Raw genomic sequence first — 17,556 nt, 5'->3', positions numbered from 1 at the left:
TAATGTCGAAGTAAGTGGAAGTTACGTGGCTTAACAACTCAACAGTTATGACCTCAAGAGAGCTGTTCATGCCAGGAATAAAAAATATGCCTCATTTGAAATGGTTCCAAAGCCCCAAATCCCTTCTGAATGTGCAGAAGCTCAGGTCTGATAATACAGTTGCTTCAGGAGGAAACATAACCAGTGACAGCCGACAAATTCCCTGTTTGCCTTCCATGCCTGCCTGTCATCACAGAGAAATCTAATTAATTAGGCAGTGATAAAATCACACAACAGCTTTATCAATCACTGCTGTAACACAAAACTAGGCCAAGAAATGGATACCAGCCTTCCACCCAGAAATAAAGGTAACTCTAACACCTTATTGAAACCGTGGATGGCAGCCCTGACTCACTCAGTTTTGCATGCACAATCGAGTCAAGCTTCGGTTTTAGCCGGACTATGCTGTTCAACTGGACTACTGCTGTTGTCCCAGTTCACAAGCACAAGTGGGGAATTTAGTGCACCTACCTCAGCTCCATAAGTGGGCAAAATGATTCTGGTCAGTTCGTTAGTATCATGGTGCTTTTTTATTATACAGTTCTAGCACGACTCAACATGTTGTTTTTACTTTTCCATTAGGGATCGTACCTGGTACCTGTTGCTTTTTTTTAGTTCCTGCTCTGGTGAGGTTCCAAGCGAGCTGAGCCGATACTGAAACGTGACGTCAACGGACTGACGGCCACCGATTGGTCACTTTCGTCATGAGCATGATGTCCGACACCAGAATTTAACGGAACAATGCCAAACTTACTGTGGCCCTGAAGTGCAAATCACCACCACAAAGACTAAAACACAACCAAAGCAGACAACACAACCAACCAAAGCAGAAAACACAACTTCAAAGTTCATAAATGGTCTAAATGGATGATTGATAGCTATTAAAAGTAACATTACAAAAAACAAACATGAACAAAAAACCATAGCCAGACATTAGCTAACATAGAAGAAAGTCTTACCTTAAACCAGGTCTTTGGTCTGGCCCTCTCGGATCTGGCCCTCTTCTGTGCAGAATGCACTGTTCATTTGTAATTCATACATATACAAGTTCCATGTGTTATTTGTTTCTGTAGAAAAACACGATGCTAACTCAGGTGCCGGTTGAGAAAGCTCTGACGTCATCCTTCACCCTAACAGTTGTGGTGTCGCTGAACGTCTTCCGCGGCCTCAAAATTGTCCTCAGTTTTGCTCTAAAATTCGGTTTCTTCGCATCCTTCTCTATTTTTTAAATGCTGCTCTTATAGACAACACGCATTAGTGCCCCCGTGTGACTGAAGAGGGAACAACATTATTATTTTTCGTTTTTCTTCTTCTTGTATTTGATTCCAGATTTGTTTAAATATTTAAATAACTTATGGAATTGTTTTTCCTTTGTTTTGTTTAATTTTAAGTTTAGATCTGATTTTTTTTTGTAATGTCAATGGTTCTCAAACTGTGGTGCGTGTTCCACCAGTGGTACGCAAGCTTCCTCTGGAGGAAAATGAGAAATATTGTTCTACTGTATCTTCCAGGATAAGTGATCGGGATATTTTATATATTTGTAAAATGTATTAAATAATATTGACTAGAATCACCTTATCTCTCGCTCAATCTCAATCTAATTTCTTTTTTTAAAAACAAACTATTATAGAGTATAAATAAATGCAGAGGACTGATCAAGGGAGGGAATATAGATTGTTCCAAAGATGAATTCATTAATTCATTAATTAAGTACAGATGAATCACTCCAGTCACTGCTTCCACACGTATTAATCCATTACTAAGGTCATAACTGGATGTCTGTGTTCTTCAAGCTTAATGAAAGTCCACTGATGGATGTGATGACAGAGTGATGTTTCACACATAAATCACATCATTAAACGTGAACAACACCTCGTGCTGTTATGAATTGCGGTCCATGCTGTCCTCCCTGTGGACCGTACATTCCCGCTACACTGCAGACACACACACACACACACACACACAGTTGTGCCTGGTCTCAAAAGTAAAGTTGAAAAGGAAAGAAGAAAAGAAGAAAAACAAAAGAAAGTGTTATGGAAATGAGAACGTGACGAACGCAGTGTCCTAGGACAGAATGGCAGCTGTCAAATCTGTCCCACCAGCTTGATTTGTCCAGATGTTTTGATTTATTTCCGTCCACTTTACACTGACAGCTCGTCTCTGGAGGGTCACATTGAGATTTTACATTTTGAACAGCAGTGAGTCAGATTTAGGCAACTAATCAAAGCTTCTTAGTGAAAATCGCTTAGTGGTGCAAAAAAAAGGACCAGAATACAAAAGGTTCACAAGGTGGCAGCACTTAGTTGGTGGACTTTGTGTGTGTTTGCAGAAGAAATGAGATTTAAGAGGTATCTTGAATGCATCTTGTTAGCTGCTCCCATTAGCTCTAGAGCTGAATATTTGAGTAGGAACTTGTTTCTTCAAAATCCTAGGTAAATGAGAAAATATGCTACTGGTTTCAAAAGAAATTTGTTTACACGTAAAAGTATGCACTACAGCTTTCAAGACACCTAATTTACATTCTATTCTGGAAAAACAATTTAATTCTACTGTGCAAAAACACTGAAACCTCACTCTTTACCACTTTGAACAGGTTATTGAACATGATGTAATTTATTTGTCGGGTGTGAATCAATGTTCTCAGTCGCATCTGGAGTGAAAACAGGAGGTGATGCTCGACATCATGATTGTCAGTCAAGAGATTAAAAACAGCAGCTGAAATTCAGAGGAAAAATATCTGTTACACACAAATCAGATCATTAAAAGCTGGGCAGGCAACCAGATGAGGAGAGACACACAAGGATGTTATAGATTGTGTAATTTAATTTGTTATAAATAACACTCACACTGGAGCACATTGTACAAACAGCATCAATACATCTTGAGCGGACATCGATATTTCAACAATTAAGTGTAACAGAGAGGAAACTCTGACTTGAATTTGTAGCAGCTTTAAAAGCACAGTGTGAAAATGCCCATTTGTCGTCGTACACTTATTGCTCTGACCGGAGCCGGTGACCGCATTATTAACCCTGCAATAAATGGGTGTGATCGATGTGAGAGAAATCTCAATCGTGCTGTCTAATCCAAGTCATATTATGTTTTAAATCGTCTCAACATGAAACAACCCTTTCGAAAGATTCATGACAAATTGTTTAACTTACTCTTAAATTTAAAAGGTGAGTTTTATAGGTAAAATTTTTTTAATAATTCAGTTTATTAAGCACAAATAAATGCCTGTTATATTTCACAGGTAAAATGTGAATTACAAATCAAGTGCAAAATTCTTTCATAAAAAACATTTACCTTTGATTAAATTTCAAAAGTACAAACAAAACATTTTAGGTTAAATTTTAAATGAGCAGCCATTAAAACTTTACCATGCTATCAAATTTTAATGCTTATCAAAAGTGCACCAGAGGTTCTGTCCATGCTGGTGGATGAGAAGGCAAAAACTGTATTTCACCAGCAGTAATCCCAGTCAAGCTGAAGGCTGCAGCACATTTAAAAGGCTCAGAACAGTTTGTAGTACTCATGCAAAAGACTGACCCACACGCACACGCACACGCACACGCACACGCACACACACACACACACACACACATTTAATTTAAAAAACAACACAGCACAGACCAGTCAAACACATTATTATGGATCGTCAAACGTGCACAGTAGCTTATATTGATTACAAACAGCACTAATGTTCAGCCTTGACGGCAAATTATTCACATTTTAATTGATGCAATAATCACAGTCTTGATAAGTGATAAATGAGTCTACAGACCCGTGTGATCGATGGGACTGCTGGGGTTTCGTTAATGCTATTTTATAAGAAATATGTCTCGGTTTATGTACAAAAAAAACCTAAAACATTTACATTAACTGTCCTTATGTGTAAAAAACAACAGATTTATAGGTTAGCAAGCAGTTTGTTTTTTTTGCCCCAAAACATCAACACTTAAATGTTGAAGGGAGATAATTTTTTCCGTGATGTGATGCATCAATCAAACATCAATCATCTGCCCCGCCCCTTATACACGTACCCCTTTTCATAAACTAATTGCACATGCTCAGAACACAATGCCAGACCTTATGCTTGCTTTCTAAATCAAGTTGCAGCAACTTAATCCATTATGAAATCGTTAGTTGCAGCCCTACTTCGGGCATACTGATGCACTTCTAGACTGCATATTTTTTACTTTACTATTTTTTGTTTTGTGTGAAAACCCCATCAAGAGAAAAAAAACCTTGTTACAATGTGCAAATCACATTTAACATAAGAATAAGTTTAACCAAAAAGTCGTCAATTCCAGCGTCAAAACCTTGAAACCCAATGTTAGAATTAATTAAGAACAATTCATTTTTAATTCCCAGCTGGTTTAAAAAGGGAAACTGAAGTTAGCCTGCTATTGTGCTGCTGTTGAGTGACCAAACATGTCCACTTTTTGTTTTGACATTACCATTTTGTTTCCTGTCATTTGATTTAGCACCGTGGTCATGGTCATACCACCCTCTGCAGGATGTAGAGGATACCGATGCTGTCGATGGTGACAAAGGTGGAGAAGTCAGGCGACACATGGATCCTCTTTAAAGCACTTCCTGTTGGGTAGAAGGTCTGCAGGGCCTCACCTTGTTCCACATCCCACCACTAACAAGAAAATAAAGACAAAGTTAAGTAACTATGTATCAGGGCTTTTCCACTATACAGTTCCAACATGACTCGGCACGGCACGGCTTGACTCTACTCTGTTTGGTATCGTTTTCCCATACTATAGTACCTCCTCAATGTGGGTGGAGTCAAAAGAGCACGGCTGCCTGAAACTGCCGTGACGTTGTTTTCTGCACGACACAAACACACAAGCTAGTGACAAGCAAAGCAGTTGTTTTCACTGTAACTGAATCATTAGAATCAGTTGATTAAAAAGATGAGTTGACAGAATGGTTCAGACAATAGATTATTTCAATTTCACTTTATTGGAACACATCCAGAAAATATGTATGCAGTTTTTTGTTGTTAAAAAAAAACCCCTCAACTCATTGATAGCTCGCTAATATATAAGACCAGCTTTAAGCTGCATCACTTCATTCCAAATTCCAATGATCACAGAATTTGACAGTGCTTAAAAACTTTGCACAGTACTGTATATATACGTATGTTGTCTTTAAACAGAACGTAATGGAAATGTGTTTATATTTGTTTTTACGCTACAGCTCTATGGGCAAAGATGAAAGAAAATGCAAGAGAACAGAAAATGTTGCGTAACATATGGTAAAAAGACATTAATCATCACAACACAAAGTGTGATTTCATGAGTGTTTGTGTCTCTGGTGGGAGTGAACACAGTTGATATCAATAGCAACACTATGAGATCACTGATTTATGGTGGCGCTAGTGAGGCACGTAGTAGACGCTAAATGACTCTGGAGAACACGTGGATTCTGGGTTGCTGCCGGTGAAAGGACAAAACCCCCCCGGGTGTGTTTGCTGTGTGTATTTGTGTTTCCGTCTTGGGGTTTTCTTCGCGGTGGGCAGATTTATTTGCAAACATGCAGCGTGGCGTCCTCGCCTCCTCCTGTGCTGAGGTTGCTGAAATTACCTTGAAGAATGACTGTAAAATGGGGGCTGCTACAGATGTGTGTATGAATACTAATGCCACACACACACACACACACACACACACACACACTAAGGCCAAAAGACAAAAAACGTGACTTATTTATGACGCGTTGATTACAATCTCAAATACATGGCAAATATAGATGAGACGTATAGAAATATAAAAAGAAGTCTCTTCAGCCTGTTTTTGGCACATAACATTATAATGTTATTATTCAACTAAAGTAGGTCTTTCATGATTTCTAGATTTTCAAAAAACGTTTATGGGTGCTGGTGGATGACTGATTAAGGGTTGTCTTTCAACCAGAGGGCTATGGGTTTGATTCCTGGCTCTTCTCAAGCCGATGCCCCTGAGAAATGTGTGTGTGTGTGTGTGTGTTTTTATTTGTTAAAAAGACAAATCTTTAAGAGGAACACATTCATAAATGGTTCACTTACACCTATTTTGCCATGTTTAGATCTATGACATGGAGAAAGCAGAAAGATGCAGAAAGATTAACCAACCAATTGTTTAAGAATTGTATTTTTTTTGCCATTGCCATGATCCACATGTCATTTATTGTATTTGCACTTTCACTGCTGACATGAGAAGCTGAAAGAAAAAGCAACCGCAAACTTGGAGACACAAAAATAACAAAAGGCTGACAAACCCTTATCTATGAAGCCACAACCATTCTGCATGTTCAGATAAGCTCGCTCTCAACGTCTCACACACACACACAGATACCTGCAATATCTGCATGTGTGTGGAACTAACAGCACAGGGACATCACATCTCCTATGACAGTCCCTCAGTGTCGACTCTGGTGAGGCTAAATACGTCTCTGCTTATTTAGACGACCTGACGCAGTCAGCAGCGGCTACATAACAAAAATACCTGTCCATGTGTCAAAGGCCTGAAAGATGCTTACGTGTAAGTGAGTGTGTGTGTGGTTTGCGTCTTTTTCAGAAAAGTGGCAAAGGGGAAGTAATTAATCTTCTCCTCTCGAACATAAATAGCTCAAGAGTCCAGAGGGAGAAGGAACAGTTTTCTTATACAGTTTATAAAAATCATGAAGACTCAACCAACGACCAGCAGGAGGGGACAGGGATTACAGACGGAGGGGAGACCAGCTGGAGCAGATTCAAACGATTGTGTAAGGCCAAAGGGAAAGTGAGGGATTTAATGTGTATGTGTGTGTGTGTGTGAGAGAGAGAGCGAGAGAGAGCGAGAGAGTCAGAGACCAGGCAGAGTCCTGCTGAGAAAGAAACAGTGTGACACCGAGTCTCAATTATTCATCTAAGGTTCTGTCCAATAAAATATTGATGCCCAGACCATTCACTACACATTTCCCACTTACTATTTCGTTCTTTCTTTCTTTCTATTCTTAGATCTCAGTTACGACTAAAATGGCTGGATTATTGGGGATGAGCCAGTACGATACTCTGATTGGATATCAAAAAAAAAAGAAAAAGGAAAAACAGAAAAAAAGCTTTTAGTATATCACATTAATGCTTCACTAGCACAGGGTCTAAAAATGTATTCGACCACCACCCAGAGTCACAGCTGCCATAAATGACCAGCATTGCTAATTATGAAAATCATTTTTTTATGTTTCTGTTATGGTCGATACAGCAGTATGTAGAAGTTCTTTTAACAGAAATGATATCATTATAATGCTAAAACATAATCATTATTGTCGTGCATAGATTTTCAAATGTACAATTTTACAAAAAAAACCCAGAAGAAATAGTAAAGTTCAAAATTATTTACTTTTATTCCTGAACAGAAAAATGTGTTTTTGTGGTTGAATGTAGATTCTTGAGCAGCCCAGTGAACCGACCACCAGACACACATAGAGACAAACAACCATCCACTCGCACACTCACACCTTCAGTCAATTTAGAGTGACAATCTAATCTCCAAATCTGCATGTTTTTCAACTGTGGGAGGAAACCAGACACATCCAAAACACATCCACACTCGTGAGAACATGCAAACTCCTGATTCAAATAAATAAAACATCATTTTTGAAGGAGTCACTAAAATCAGTAAAACAAAGTTAGAAACAGTTTATGACAACATTCGTATAAGAGAGTGGGGGAGAGAAGATAGAGAGAGAGCTGGAGTAAAACATTTAGTCTCCACTCTTCCTCATTTCATCTCTGTATGTTTGGCACACACACAGCTTCTTCAGCCAAAGACAATTAACCCTGGCTTAATGAGCAGCGCAGGGGAAACAAGTGCCTCCCAGAGACAGATAAATATTTCACCAGACTGTGTGTTTATACCCCAAGCCTGACAACAAGAGCACAGAAACCAGGCCGACTTCATTCCAAGCTCTTTTTAAACTTCTTCAGCTATTTCTTTGTCTCATGTCTGGAAAAAAAATCAAGAAACTACAGAAAATGCAAATGTAAATGCAGAAGCAGAAGCAGGGAGTCAACGACCGAAAGAAACTACCCCACTAGTTTGGAGGTATTTGGCCACATGGAAAATAACGTGTGCATGAGGAAATGAGCTGTAATCTCTGGAACAGGAAGAGAGAAGAGGGTAAAAAAAAAAACCAAGAACAATGGCTTATGAAGAAAGAAAAAAAGGTCTGTTTTGCATCTTATGTGTGTGTGTAGTTATTTTTAGAGGTGGGTCTGTTGCTACGCTGAAGCAGCACTGCGGGATGCTTACTTCTGAGACAGCATGACGACTGAACACTGTAAATATGTTTCCATTATTGCTCTCAATAAAAACAAGTTCAAAAATATACAGCCTGGAATAACTGCTACGTGATCTAGCAGAGGGCAAAGTAGGCACAGCTTGGCCTTATGGCGTGTTTCCCTCAAGTGGAACTTAACTCAACCCACGACAGTCGGCTAATTGGGCAAAAGAAAGGCGACCAGTGTTCAACATCAGCAGTCTGAAGTTTGAGATTGGCTTAATCTTATTTAACCATTCACTGATTCTGGTTCAGCAGCAAGACAGACTAGTGGATGAATAATTGTTCAAATTTTCCATTTTCTACCGAGGGTCACGGGGGTTGCTGTGCCAATCTCGGCTGACATAGGGCGATAGGCAGGGTCACACCCTGGACAGTTTGTCAGTCCATTGCAGGGACACATATAGAGACAAACCATCCACTCTCACACTCACTACCAGTGGCGGCTGGTGACGTTTTATTTAAGGGGGCGCAATCGGCAAGTCAGTTTTTCAGTGGTGATATGCACAGACCAAACATGAACTCAGGATGCTGAATGTCACAGTGATATTCAGGTTGCTGATTGGACAATATTATTAAGACTTAGACCGGCAAAATAAACAGTTTTTTCTCTCTTTTTTTCATGTGGCTTAAGGAGGGCGGTGCACTGTCGCCCACTATGGGCCAGCCGCCCCTGCTCACTAGACTACACATAATCTACAGGTCCACTTAATTTTCCACCCTAAATGATTGTAACAACCTGCATTTGTAAACAATTCTATTTGTGTTTGGAAGCAGAGGCAGCTTCTGGAAACATTCCTAACTTAAGAAATAAGAATACTCAAACTCAGCATCGACAGAGAGGCTTGGCAAACCTTACGGTGCAAATCTGTATACAAAAATTACATGGCAGTTTGATAACCCGATCCATCCCTCAGAGAGGTGAGAGTGCTTGTTCTCTTCACCTCCATCCTTTTCCTTCAGTTCTTCTCTAATCAAACAACTGCCTCTTGATGTTTGACGGATCAGCCATACATCAAATATCTCCTGCATGAAGGTCAGTGTAACCTCCATTCCTTCATTTCATCACAACTCTCCTTCCTTCCTGCTTTCCTTCTTTCCTTCCCCACTTAGTTTTACCATCTAACAGTTTGCTGGCCTTCAAGGCTTTAGGCTAAGTGATGACGGCCCAGGCTGGGAAAGCACGAGAGAGGCAGATTATCACAATCTCAAGTGATCTGATGCGAGTTCTAGTGAGAAATACTGCAGAAAAATAAGCAACATGTAAATAGTGTCACATAAGCCTCTTTTACACCTAAATTAACAGGTATAATTGGGAGTTTCTTTGATTCTTGTCACAAACACAAACACTACCTCCACAACTGAGCTCACTTGTCGATAACTATTTTTGTATATTTTCCTTTCAATTGATCGTTCAAAAACATGAGTGATGAAACACAAATATTGTGCGCTTGTAGTCCCAGGTTGTAAAAAGTAAGGTTAGTCACAATCGGCCGGAAAATGACTAACACTTTATATTGCAGTACAGCAACAACATGTAATAGCACGGTAATTATTTAGTAACAGGGATGTAGTATTACAGTAATACCATCTTATTCAATAGAAAATCCATCCGCCCTTGTGTCCCACACAAATCTTTTTAATATTATTACCAACCTATTACTTGGTTATTATTATTATGACTCCCTATTAAAATATAATTGTATTATTACCATAGTAATGTTATGTAAAGGGGAAAAGAATCCCTGTCAAGTGAGTGCAGAGTAACACCCATTCATACCCAGGATTAAACAGGTTTGGTTTTTTTTACAATGGGAATGTGTGCAATGGAGAACCATGGTGCACAGGGATTTAAGTGTAAAAGCTGGAAAAAAAAAGGTTTTAACATTAACATGAGGTTCCATAGTTGACAGAAAAAACAAAGATATGAGTAAAAGCAGGGAGAAAAACTGAGGTGTGAAACAGAGAGGTAACAATGATGGAGATGACATTAGGTGGAGGCCTGGTGGGAACACACAGGCAGAGAATAGGGAATGAAAGTGCGGCGAGCGTAAAAGAGAAGGTTAGATGAGGTGAAATTGTTTCTGTCTTTCTCTTCCATCACCAGCTCGGCTGATAAGTGATGTCTGACAACAGTGGTGGTAGGAGACGACTGTCATCTAAAACACTGCCATCCAACTGGGAATACACTGTTGTCCACCAGGTGTCTAAGTTTGTGAAGACAATTAAACAAACAATTAACTGTTAATGACTGGTTATTTCACAAATTAAAGGACTTTTCATAAATGAGTTTCGATGCTAACTGAAGGCTACATCTTCAGCACACTTGGAAAGGAAGAGAGAGGCGAGGGATATTCAGCCGCAACATGCAACTTCACCAATAATTTCACACACTGTACCATTAAAGCCTTGTTATTTTTTAACTTCACATCCTGCACTGATTAACATCAATGCTCCACACCAATCCATTAGTCACGGTTAGTCATTTCTAAATTGAATTAGCAACAAAACCATTCCATTTGAAATGTAACTGCGCTTTACTTTTTACACTAATCAATTATAAAAAACTCTGTCACAAGAATTTGTATTTTTCTGGGTTATCTTATTATATTCCACTCCCTTTTTATTTGTTTTAACCTGGAGGCAGACAGATCAAATTAAACAGCTGTTATTAATTGACATTGTCCAATTTCTACAAGTTCAATCAAGAGACATTTACACATTTATGTTGAGCACTAAAACTTAAAAAAAGTTTTTTTTATGGGTTAGGGTTTAATGTATTAATACAACATCTTTATTTAAAATATATCAGATGGAGAAATAAAAGAAGAGAAGTGGCCAAATAAAATCAGCATCATATATCAGCCATTAGCTGCCCTGATTTCAAAAGACTCACACACAAAAAACCCTCAAATTTACGTAGTTATCCTTTTCTATATATTGTTTTTTTATTAAAAGATGGAAATTATTTGTGAAAGTCTGAGAATTGAGCATTATTGACTTACTTGATGATCAGAAAGCGGCATTCACACTTACATGAAAATAACTTCTCTGTCTTATTGATTGAGACTCTCTTTGAAGCTGATCACTTGTCATTGAAAGTCAACTCGCACCAGTCCCGTGTGGTAATACAAATCAAAGCAGACTGAAAACATGAGACACAACGTTTGTACTTTCATGCCTTCAAATGAAGTCTGAAGCTCCCTCTCGATGTCACACAATAGCAGCAATGAATATATATTTATTTCATTATATGAGCATTGGGAGGCTGACAACAATAGTGTCACACTTTTTTTTATTTCCCTACAGCAACTCATAATCCTTCTGTAACTTCTTCAAACTGCATGTGGTACAAAGCACAATGAATTTCACTGCAGTGTTTGTGTGTTTACTGATACTACTACGACGAGTATGAAGCCACGCATGAAGACAAGACAAGATTAATGTTGACATGTCAAGATTAAACTCGAAATTTGGAGAATAAATTTGGAATATCATGTTGAGGTTTAAATGAAAATGTCGAGATTTAAGTCGAAATTTCAAGAATGAAATTGTAATACCATGTCGAGATTTAAATCGACATGTCAAGATTAAACAAAACATTTCCAGAATAAAGCTGGAATATCATGACAAGATTTAAATTGCCATGTCGAGATTTAAATCCACATGAGATTAATCACAACATTATGAGAATAAAGTTGGAATATCATGTTGAGATTTTAATCGACATGATGAGATTAAACTTGAAATTTCAAGAATTAAGTTGGAAAATCATGTCAAGATTTAAGTCTTGGCATTATAGTCCAATTTTATTCTTGTTTAATAACCCAAGTTTAATCTCAACAAGAGGTGTATCGCTGCCTTGCTCAAGGTTACTAATGAAATCAGTATTTAGCCCTCATTATTTTCCTTCCCTCACATTGGCTGTCCCCCACAGGATTCCTCTCATCAAGTTGTAATGTGTGGCAACTCACTAACTTCAGCAGCAGTGTGATGGATGTATCGTTGAGTGTGATCTGAAACCGGAGGATTAACAGATCAGAACTCATCAGCCCTCCCTGCTGAGGAGTCATCTTCTCCATCTGGCGTTTGACAGCTGGCTTAGTGAAACAGACCCGAGAGATATTGATTAAGGTAAAATAAGGACGCATTTGAATCTGAGAAAACGGCTACACTCAGGAACATTTGCATCAGTAATAACAGAGTCATTTTTTCAGCGCTTTTATTTGTTTTTCATGTTCGATTGGTGTGAATTATTCTGGGCTTCTGGGCCTGTGTGTGTGTGTGTTCTTGCGGTTAGGATGAATCTTTTCACACCCGCCGCTTCCCTCTTAGATGGCACTGTGACAGATCGACTCATTGGCATTTGGTGATTGCGCTTGTCTGTGTGTGTGTGTATGTGTGCACAAAGTCCAGGTGTGAGACATATACAGCATTTCTTAGCAAGACTCACAGCAGAAAAACAGAGTAGAGGTTGACCAGTAATGGATTTTTTTTAAAAGCCAATAGAATAGAATATCAGTCTGAATCATGACAGGGCCAATCCATGAAGCCCTCTAACCCCTACTCCCTGAGGAATTAAATTAAATTAATGTTAATTTTATTATATTCCAAGACAATATGCAATAACAATATTCATTACAATAATAAAAGGTTTTTATAAAATTATTATTCCCCACTATTGATTTAAAAAAAGGTGTATACTCCATACACTGCAGATGAGAGGACATTTACAAGGTTCCTTGAATGCATCAGCAGCATTTGTTTGATGAGCATGTAAAATGTCCTAAATGAGCTAATTAATTTGCTAAAACAATTAATCAGTGGACCTCTCAAAAAGAGGACTGAGTGGAATCAGTGTATTTAGTGAGCTCACACTCAGACTCACACTCCCTACCTTTATCTCTGATAGCTAGTTGTTTTTTGTTTTGTTTTTTTATTAAAAACTCAACACAGGTAACTACACACAGCAGGGGATCGGGCAAATACACAACCCAAACAAAAGCCTGCGGTTTCTAATTACTTTCACACCATTCATCAACCATGCAGAGTCAGAGGGAGTGATTAAAAAATGGAAAAGGAAAATAAAAACAAGCCAGAAATAAAAGGAGGAAAGAAAAAGCACAGCTTGAGAGCTGAATAAAAAGACAACATCACTCTATATGTGAAACCAAAAGAGAAACAGACAATTAATTAGTCCTCGTGCTACAAGCCTCATGTTCCATCATATCAACTGATGGGAAAAGACATCACTAGCCATCACCTCTCCCGCTATAAACCAATAACAACATTGTTCTGTTCAGCAGCAGCAACAGACTGAGTCATTGTGTGTGAGAGCTCAGAGAGGATGTGAGCGGAGAGAAGTCTCCAGTGAATCACTAATCTACTTATTTTCATTTGTTTCCCCAATAATTTTCTTCCAGGATTACTTTCACAGCAACTTCATGTCTAATATCTATTTATGCACCGCTTTCTGAGTGTAAGGATCCGCTGTGGGACTGTAATCACAGAGATAATTTCAAATGATCTTCATCATAGTAGTTAATGCTTAGAGGGGCTGTATTTACATTAACACATAATGCATAATAACCTTATCTTGTTTGTACCTATAGGGTTAGCATATAAACATATCTGTCAGGCTTCAAATGTCTTTTCTACTCTTGAATGTACATTTTTCTGGAGCTGTGGATTACTGTTGATTCATTCTGTCTAATCAGGCTGGACGTGAAGTCTCATCAGTTCACATCACTGGGAAATATTTACCACTGCACTTTTGTGTGTATGATTTTCTCCCAGTGATTAATAACAATGAAATGAAATGAGACAGCTGTTGGATCCATGAAAGATTCCACGCATGAGAGCAAGTGAGAGTGACGCGGAGCCCACACCACGTTTGTGCATTCAATGAAACTCGCAAATGTCATTACATATGTGCAGTCCTTGAAACAAAACTAGCAGCTGTTGCTTCCACCTTGTGGTTATAGATGTATAACTAATTAGGTATACATTAGTATTGAAATACGCTTAATTTTTTCCAGTGTCATCACATTTTTGTAAATTTGTAAAATGTAATTTTTTTCCCACTTATGATGTTTTCCCCCACTATTGTTATTCTAAAATAGCAGTGGGAAACGGTCACACGGTATTCAATAATGCATAATGCAATACGTGATACATGGGTTAGGGTTAAGCCCACGATACAAATAATATCACAATACTATTCAGCGATAATCACAAAGCGATGCATCACCATATCGGTCTAAAACAAAACATCCGTTAAAAAGTTAAATGTGCAGGATTTATTCACAAAACAGAGAACAAAGTGCACAAAGTTGATGTTTTGAATGTGGACGGGACATCTCTTAACGTAGCTTTCGCCACTGTAAACTCCCTCTTCTTTAGATAAAATATTGATATTGATATTATCATATTCCACTAGGAAGGACAAGGATATATCAACAAATGAATATTTTGACCCACCCAATTCTATAAGCCTCCATTATTGGTCCATCTGAAATTGGAGAAAGACAAAGCGATAAGGTGATGCTTGTATTGTTTTTTGTCGTCCTGGTCTATAGCAAGTATTTCTACAGGCCACTGTGGGAAATTTGTGTATCATGACAGTTTGAGACCCATGGATCTAGTTAGTAGATAATTGCAGATTAATTTAGTACTTTATTACCAATCATTTAATCGATTAAATGCTACAACCCCACTATGTCCTAGAAACAAAAAAAGTGTTTTTAAAGTAAAGTCATTGTTCAGAACTCTCTGAGCTTTTACACAATTGATGCCAAACTATAACATCAATCAGTCTATGCCTATGATTCAAAGGTACATTTGACACAATCCCACTAATCCTCCATAATTAAATCTCTCCCTTTCACCAGCTGTGGGGGAATACAAACCAAATACCCTCGTGATGATGATTTCCAAGACTGTTTCCTTGATTCCTTTTAAAACAATGTCAGTAATCAATGGTGTTCTCAACAAGTCTGTTGAAAGCAGTGAGTCTGCTAATTGCAAAATAGGCATGCGTGGAGACCCGCGTGGAGACCCGCATGGAGACCCGAGTACCGCGTGGGGACTAGCCCTGGCAACGATCATTAAAAGTGATAGACACTTTGCTTATGATCGTGCTGCCTCACTCTGCGGCTGTGGTATCGGTCATAAGAGGAACACACACGCTGTCATGGTAATTACTGTGACAGGCAGGATTGCCTCTCCCAGCTGACACACAGATTAATATGATTAATGATGATTAATCAATCAGACCTTTGAAAAAGATTGTGCAAGACAATGAAGAAAGAATCACACAGACGTGGAGGAAATCATCTCTTTTGGGGAGGAGGAAATAGCTGGTAGTGTTCGACTGCAAGGCAACCTCTGGTTACATTTTTAAATAACAATAAAAATCTCATAATATTACGACTTTTTTCTCTTTATTCTTGTCATATTGTGACTTTAATCTTGTAATATGACTTTTTTAATACCTAAATTTAACCCTAACCTTATTCTCGAAAGATTAAAGATTGTTTTTTCTCTTCAGTTTGGTAGATTAGCATATATTAGCAGACAGAAAGAAGGACTGCCAAGATCTTTCCTTTCTTTTACTTTCCTTTCCTTAACATTAACCCTAACAATAGCACTCACTCAACAATAGCACAGAAAGTGCCGGCTTATAGCTATTACCATATTAATATAAACAAGACAAAATGTATCCAGATCTCGTCTTTGAACAGATCTGAACTTGTTAATGGGACATCCCATATTCAATTTAAATTGCCACCAAATCCATAATCTGTATCATCAGACCGGGATGAAATGTAGTCTGATGGTAGTGTGTCTGATCCTACATGTAGCTGATTTCTTCCCTTATACCCATTATAAGAGTTATTAGACATTTAAATTAGATTTTTTTTGTGACCTAAATTTAAAGGGAACAAACTTGGGTGATCACCAATCCATCACAACAAAAATCTGAATGATCCTGCAGACAGGAAGTTGCTAACAGACACTTGGAGATAAACCCATGCCGATGAAACCCTAATCTAATTTAATTCATCACCTAAATCTGACATGCAGCCAAAAATGAAGCCTTGTATCTACATCTTGTAATTCCTGGTTTGCTTCACATTGATTTACTTCAGCCTGTTTTCTATTAGAAAAACATTGTATTCCACTTTTTCCCAGCACCTCATCTCTCTTCTTTTATAGCTCTGCGAGAGATTTTCCTCTGCCCTTTAAACTGCATGTGCTATCTGTAATTTAAAAAAACAAAAAGAAGAAAAGATTATGGATCTGAAAGCTGAGTTTAATTAAATCTTCTGATACTGCTATATGATATATAAAAAGAGAGATTTTTAGGTTAATATATTATATATATATTTAAAGATATCTTTAATGTGTTTCGCTGCAAGTGTCTAAAATAAAGCCTGTAGAGAAGGATCCAACAGAAACATATCTGTTGACCCACACAGGCAAACAAAGTCACACATGGACGTAATGACACACTCAACACAACCCAACACAACACAACAGCACACAGTAGCAGCAGTAACCTGAGGTATAAAGCCTCATCCATCCAGGTCTCTCTCAGATTACATCATTGCCCAGCAAATAGCCAATCAGAGCCCAACTGAAGCTGGCCGCTCTGTGACCCCATCGCCTGTAAAAGTAAAGACGTAAGGTCTGCACACACACGCTCACTATATTCTGCTCACGTCACATGGAGGCACTGATATCATTCTCCATGGTATGGAGTGTTTTTATACAAACCTGACCCACAAATATAATAGTAAATATAACACTGGTGTATGATTGTTTTGTTTGTACTGTGACACATCAAACACCTCACAATCAGCTCAGTCTTACAGCCCCCGTCCCCCTTCAACACACATGGAGACAGCATCAGTCAATCACTGGAACCAGGACCCTTATGTGGGTCACAGGTAAAAATAAATAAATAAATTGTGCAGGAAATATAAATGAACATACATACATACATAAAATGAAGTTGTGACTAATTTATCAATGTCTATCTGTAAAAAATATTAGGCGTTGCAGAAAAGGCAGTAAAGGTCAGTCGGAGAAGTTATCTGAGGGTTATCTAGCCCTAACCCAACCCGAGGCACAGGTTTGAGCAAGGATATAAACATCTTTCCTGCTGCATCGAAGGTTATTAAGCCGCCATAAAAGTGTAGCATT

The 17,556-nt window shown here is 38.3% G+C and overlaps 1 protein-coding gene across 1 annotated transcript in view; it reads right to left on the bottom strand.

Moving 5' to 3' along the window:
- Window positions 1-2,842: 2,842 nt before the first annotated feature.
- The window catches only part of apaf1 (apoptotic peptidase activating factor 1), a 43,539-nt gene continuing 28,825 nt past the window's right edge, over window positions 2,843-17,556 (bottom strand). The window contains exon 27 of the mRNA XM_058625409.1: window positions 2,843-4,687. Within this exon, the coding sequence (XP_058481392.1) occupies window positions 4,541-4,687 (147 nt within the window). The 3' untranslated portion in view covers window positions 2,843-4,540. The remainder of the gene's footprint in view (window positions 4,688-17,556) is intronic.

Source organism: Solea solea, chromosome 3 (assembly GCF_958295425.1).
Source record: "Solea solea chromosome 3, fSolSol10.1, whole genome shotgun sequence".
NCBI classification, from domain to species: Eukaryota; Metazoa; Chordata; class Actinopteri; order Pleuronectiformes; family Soleidae; genus Solea; species Solea solea.
This window is presented reverse-complemented; position numbering and strand designations above follow the sequence as displayed.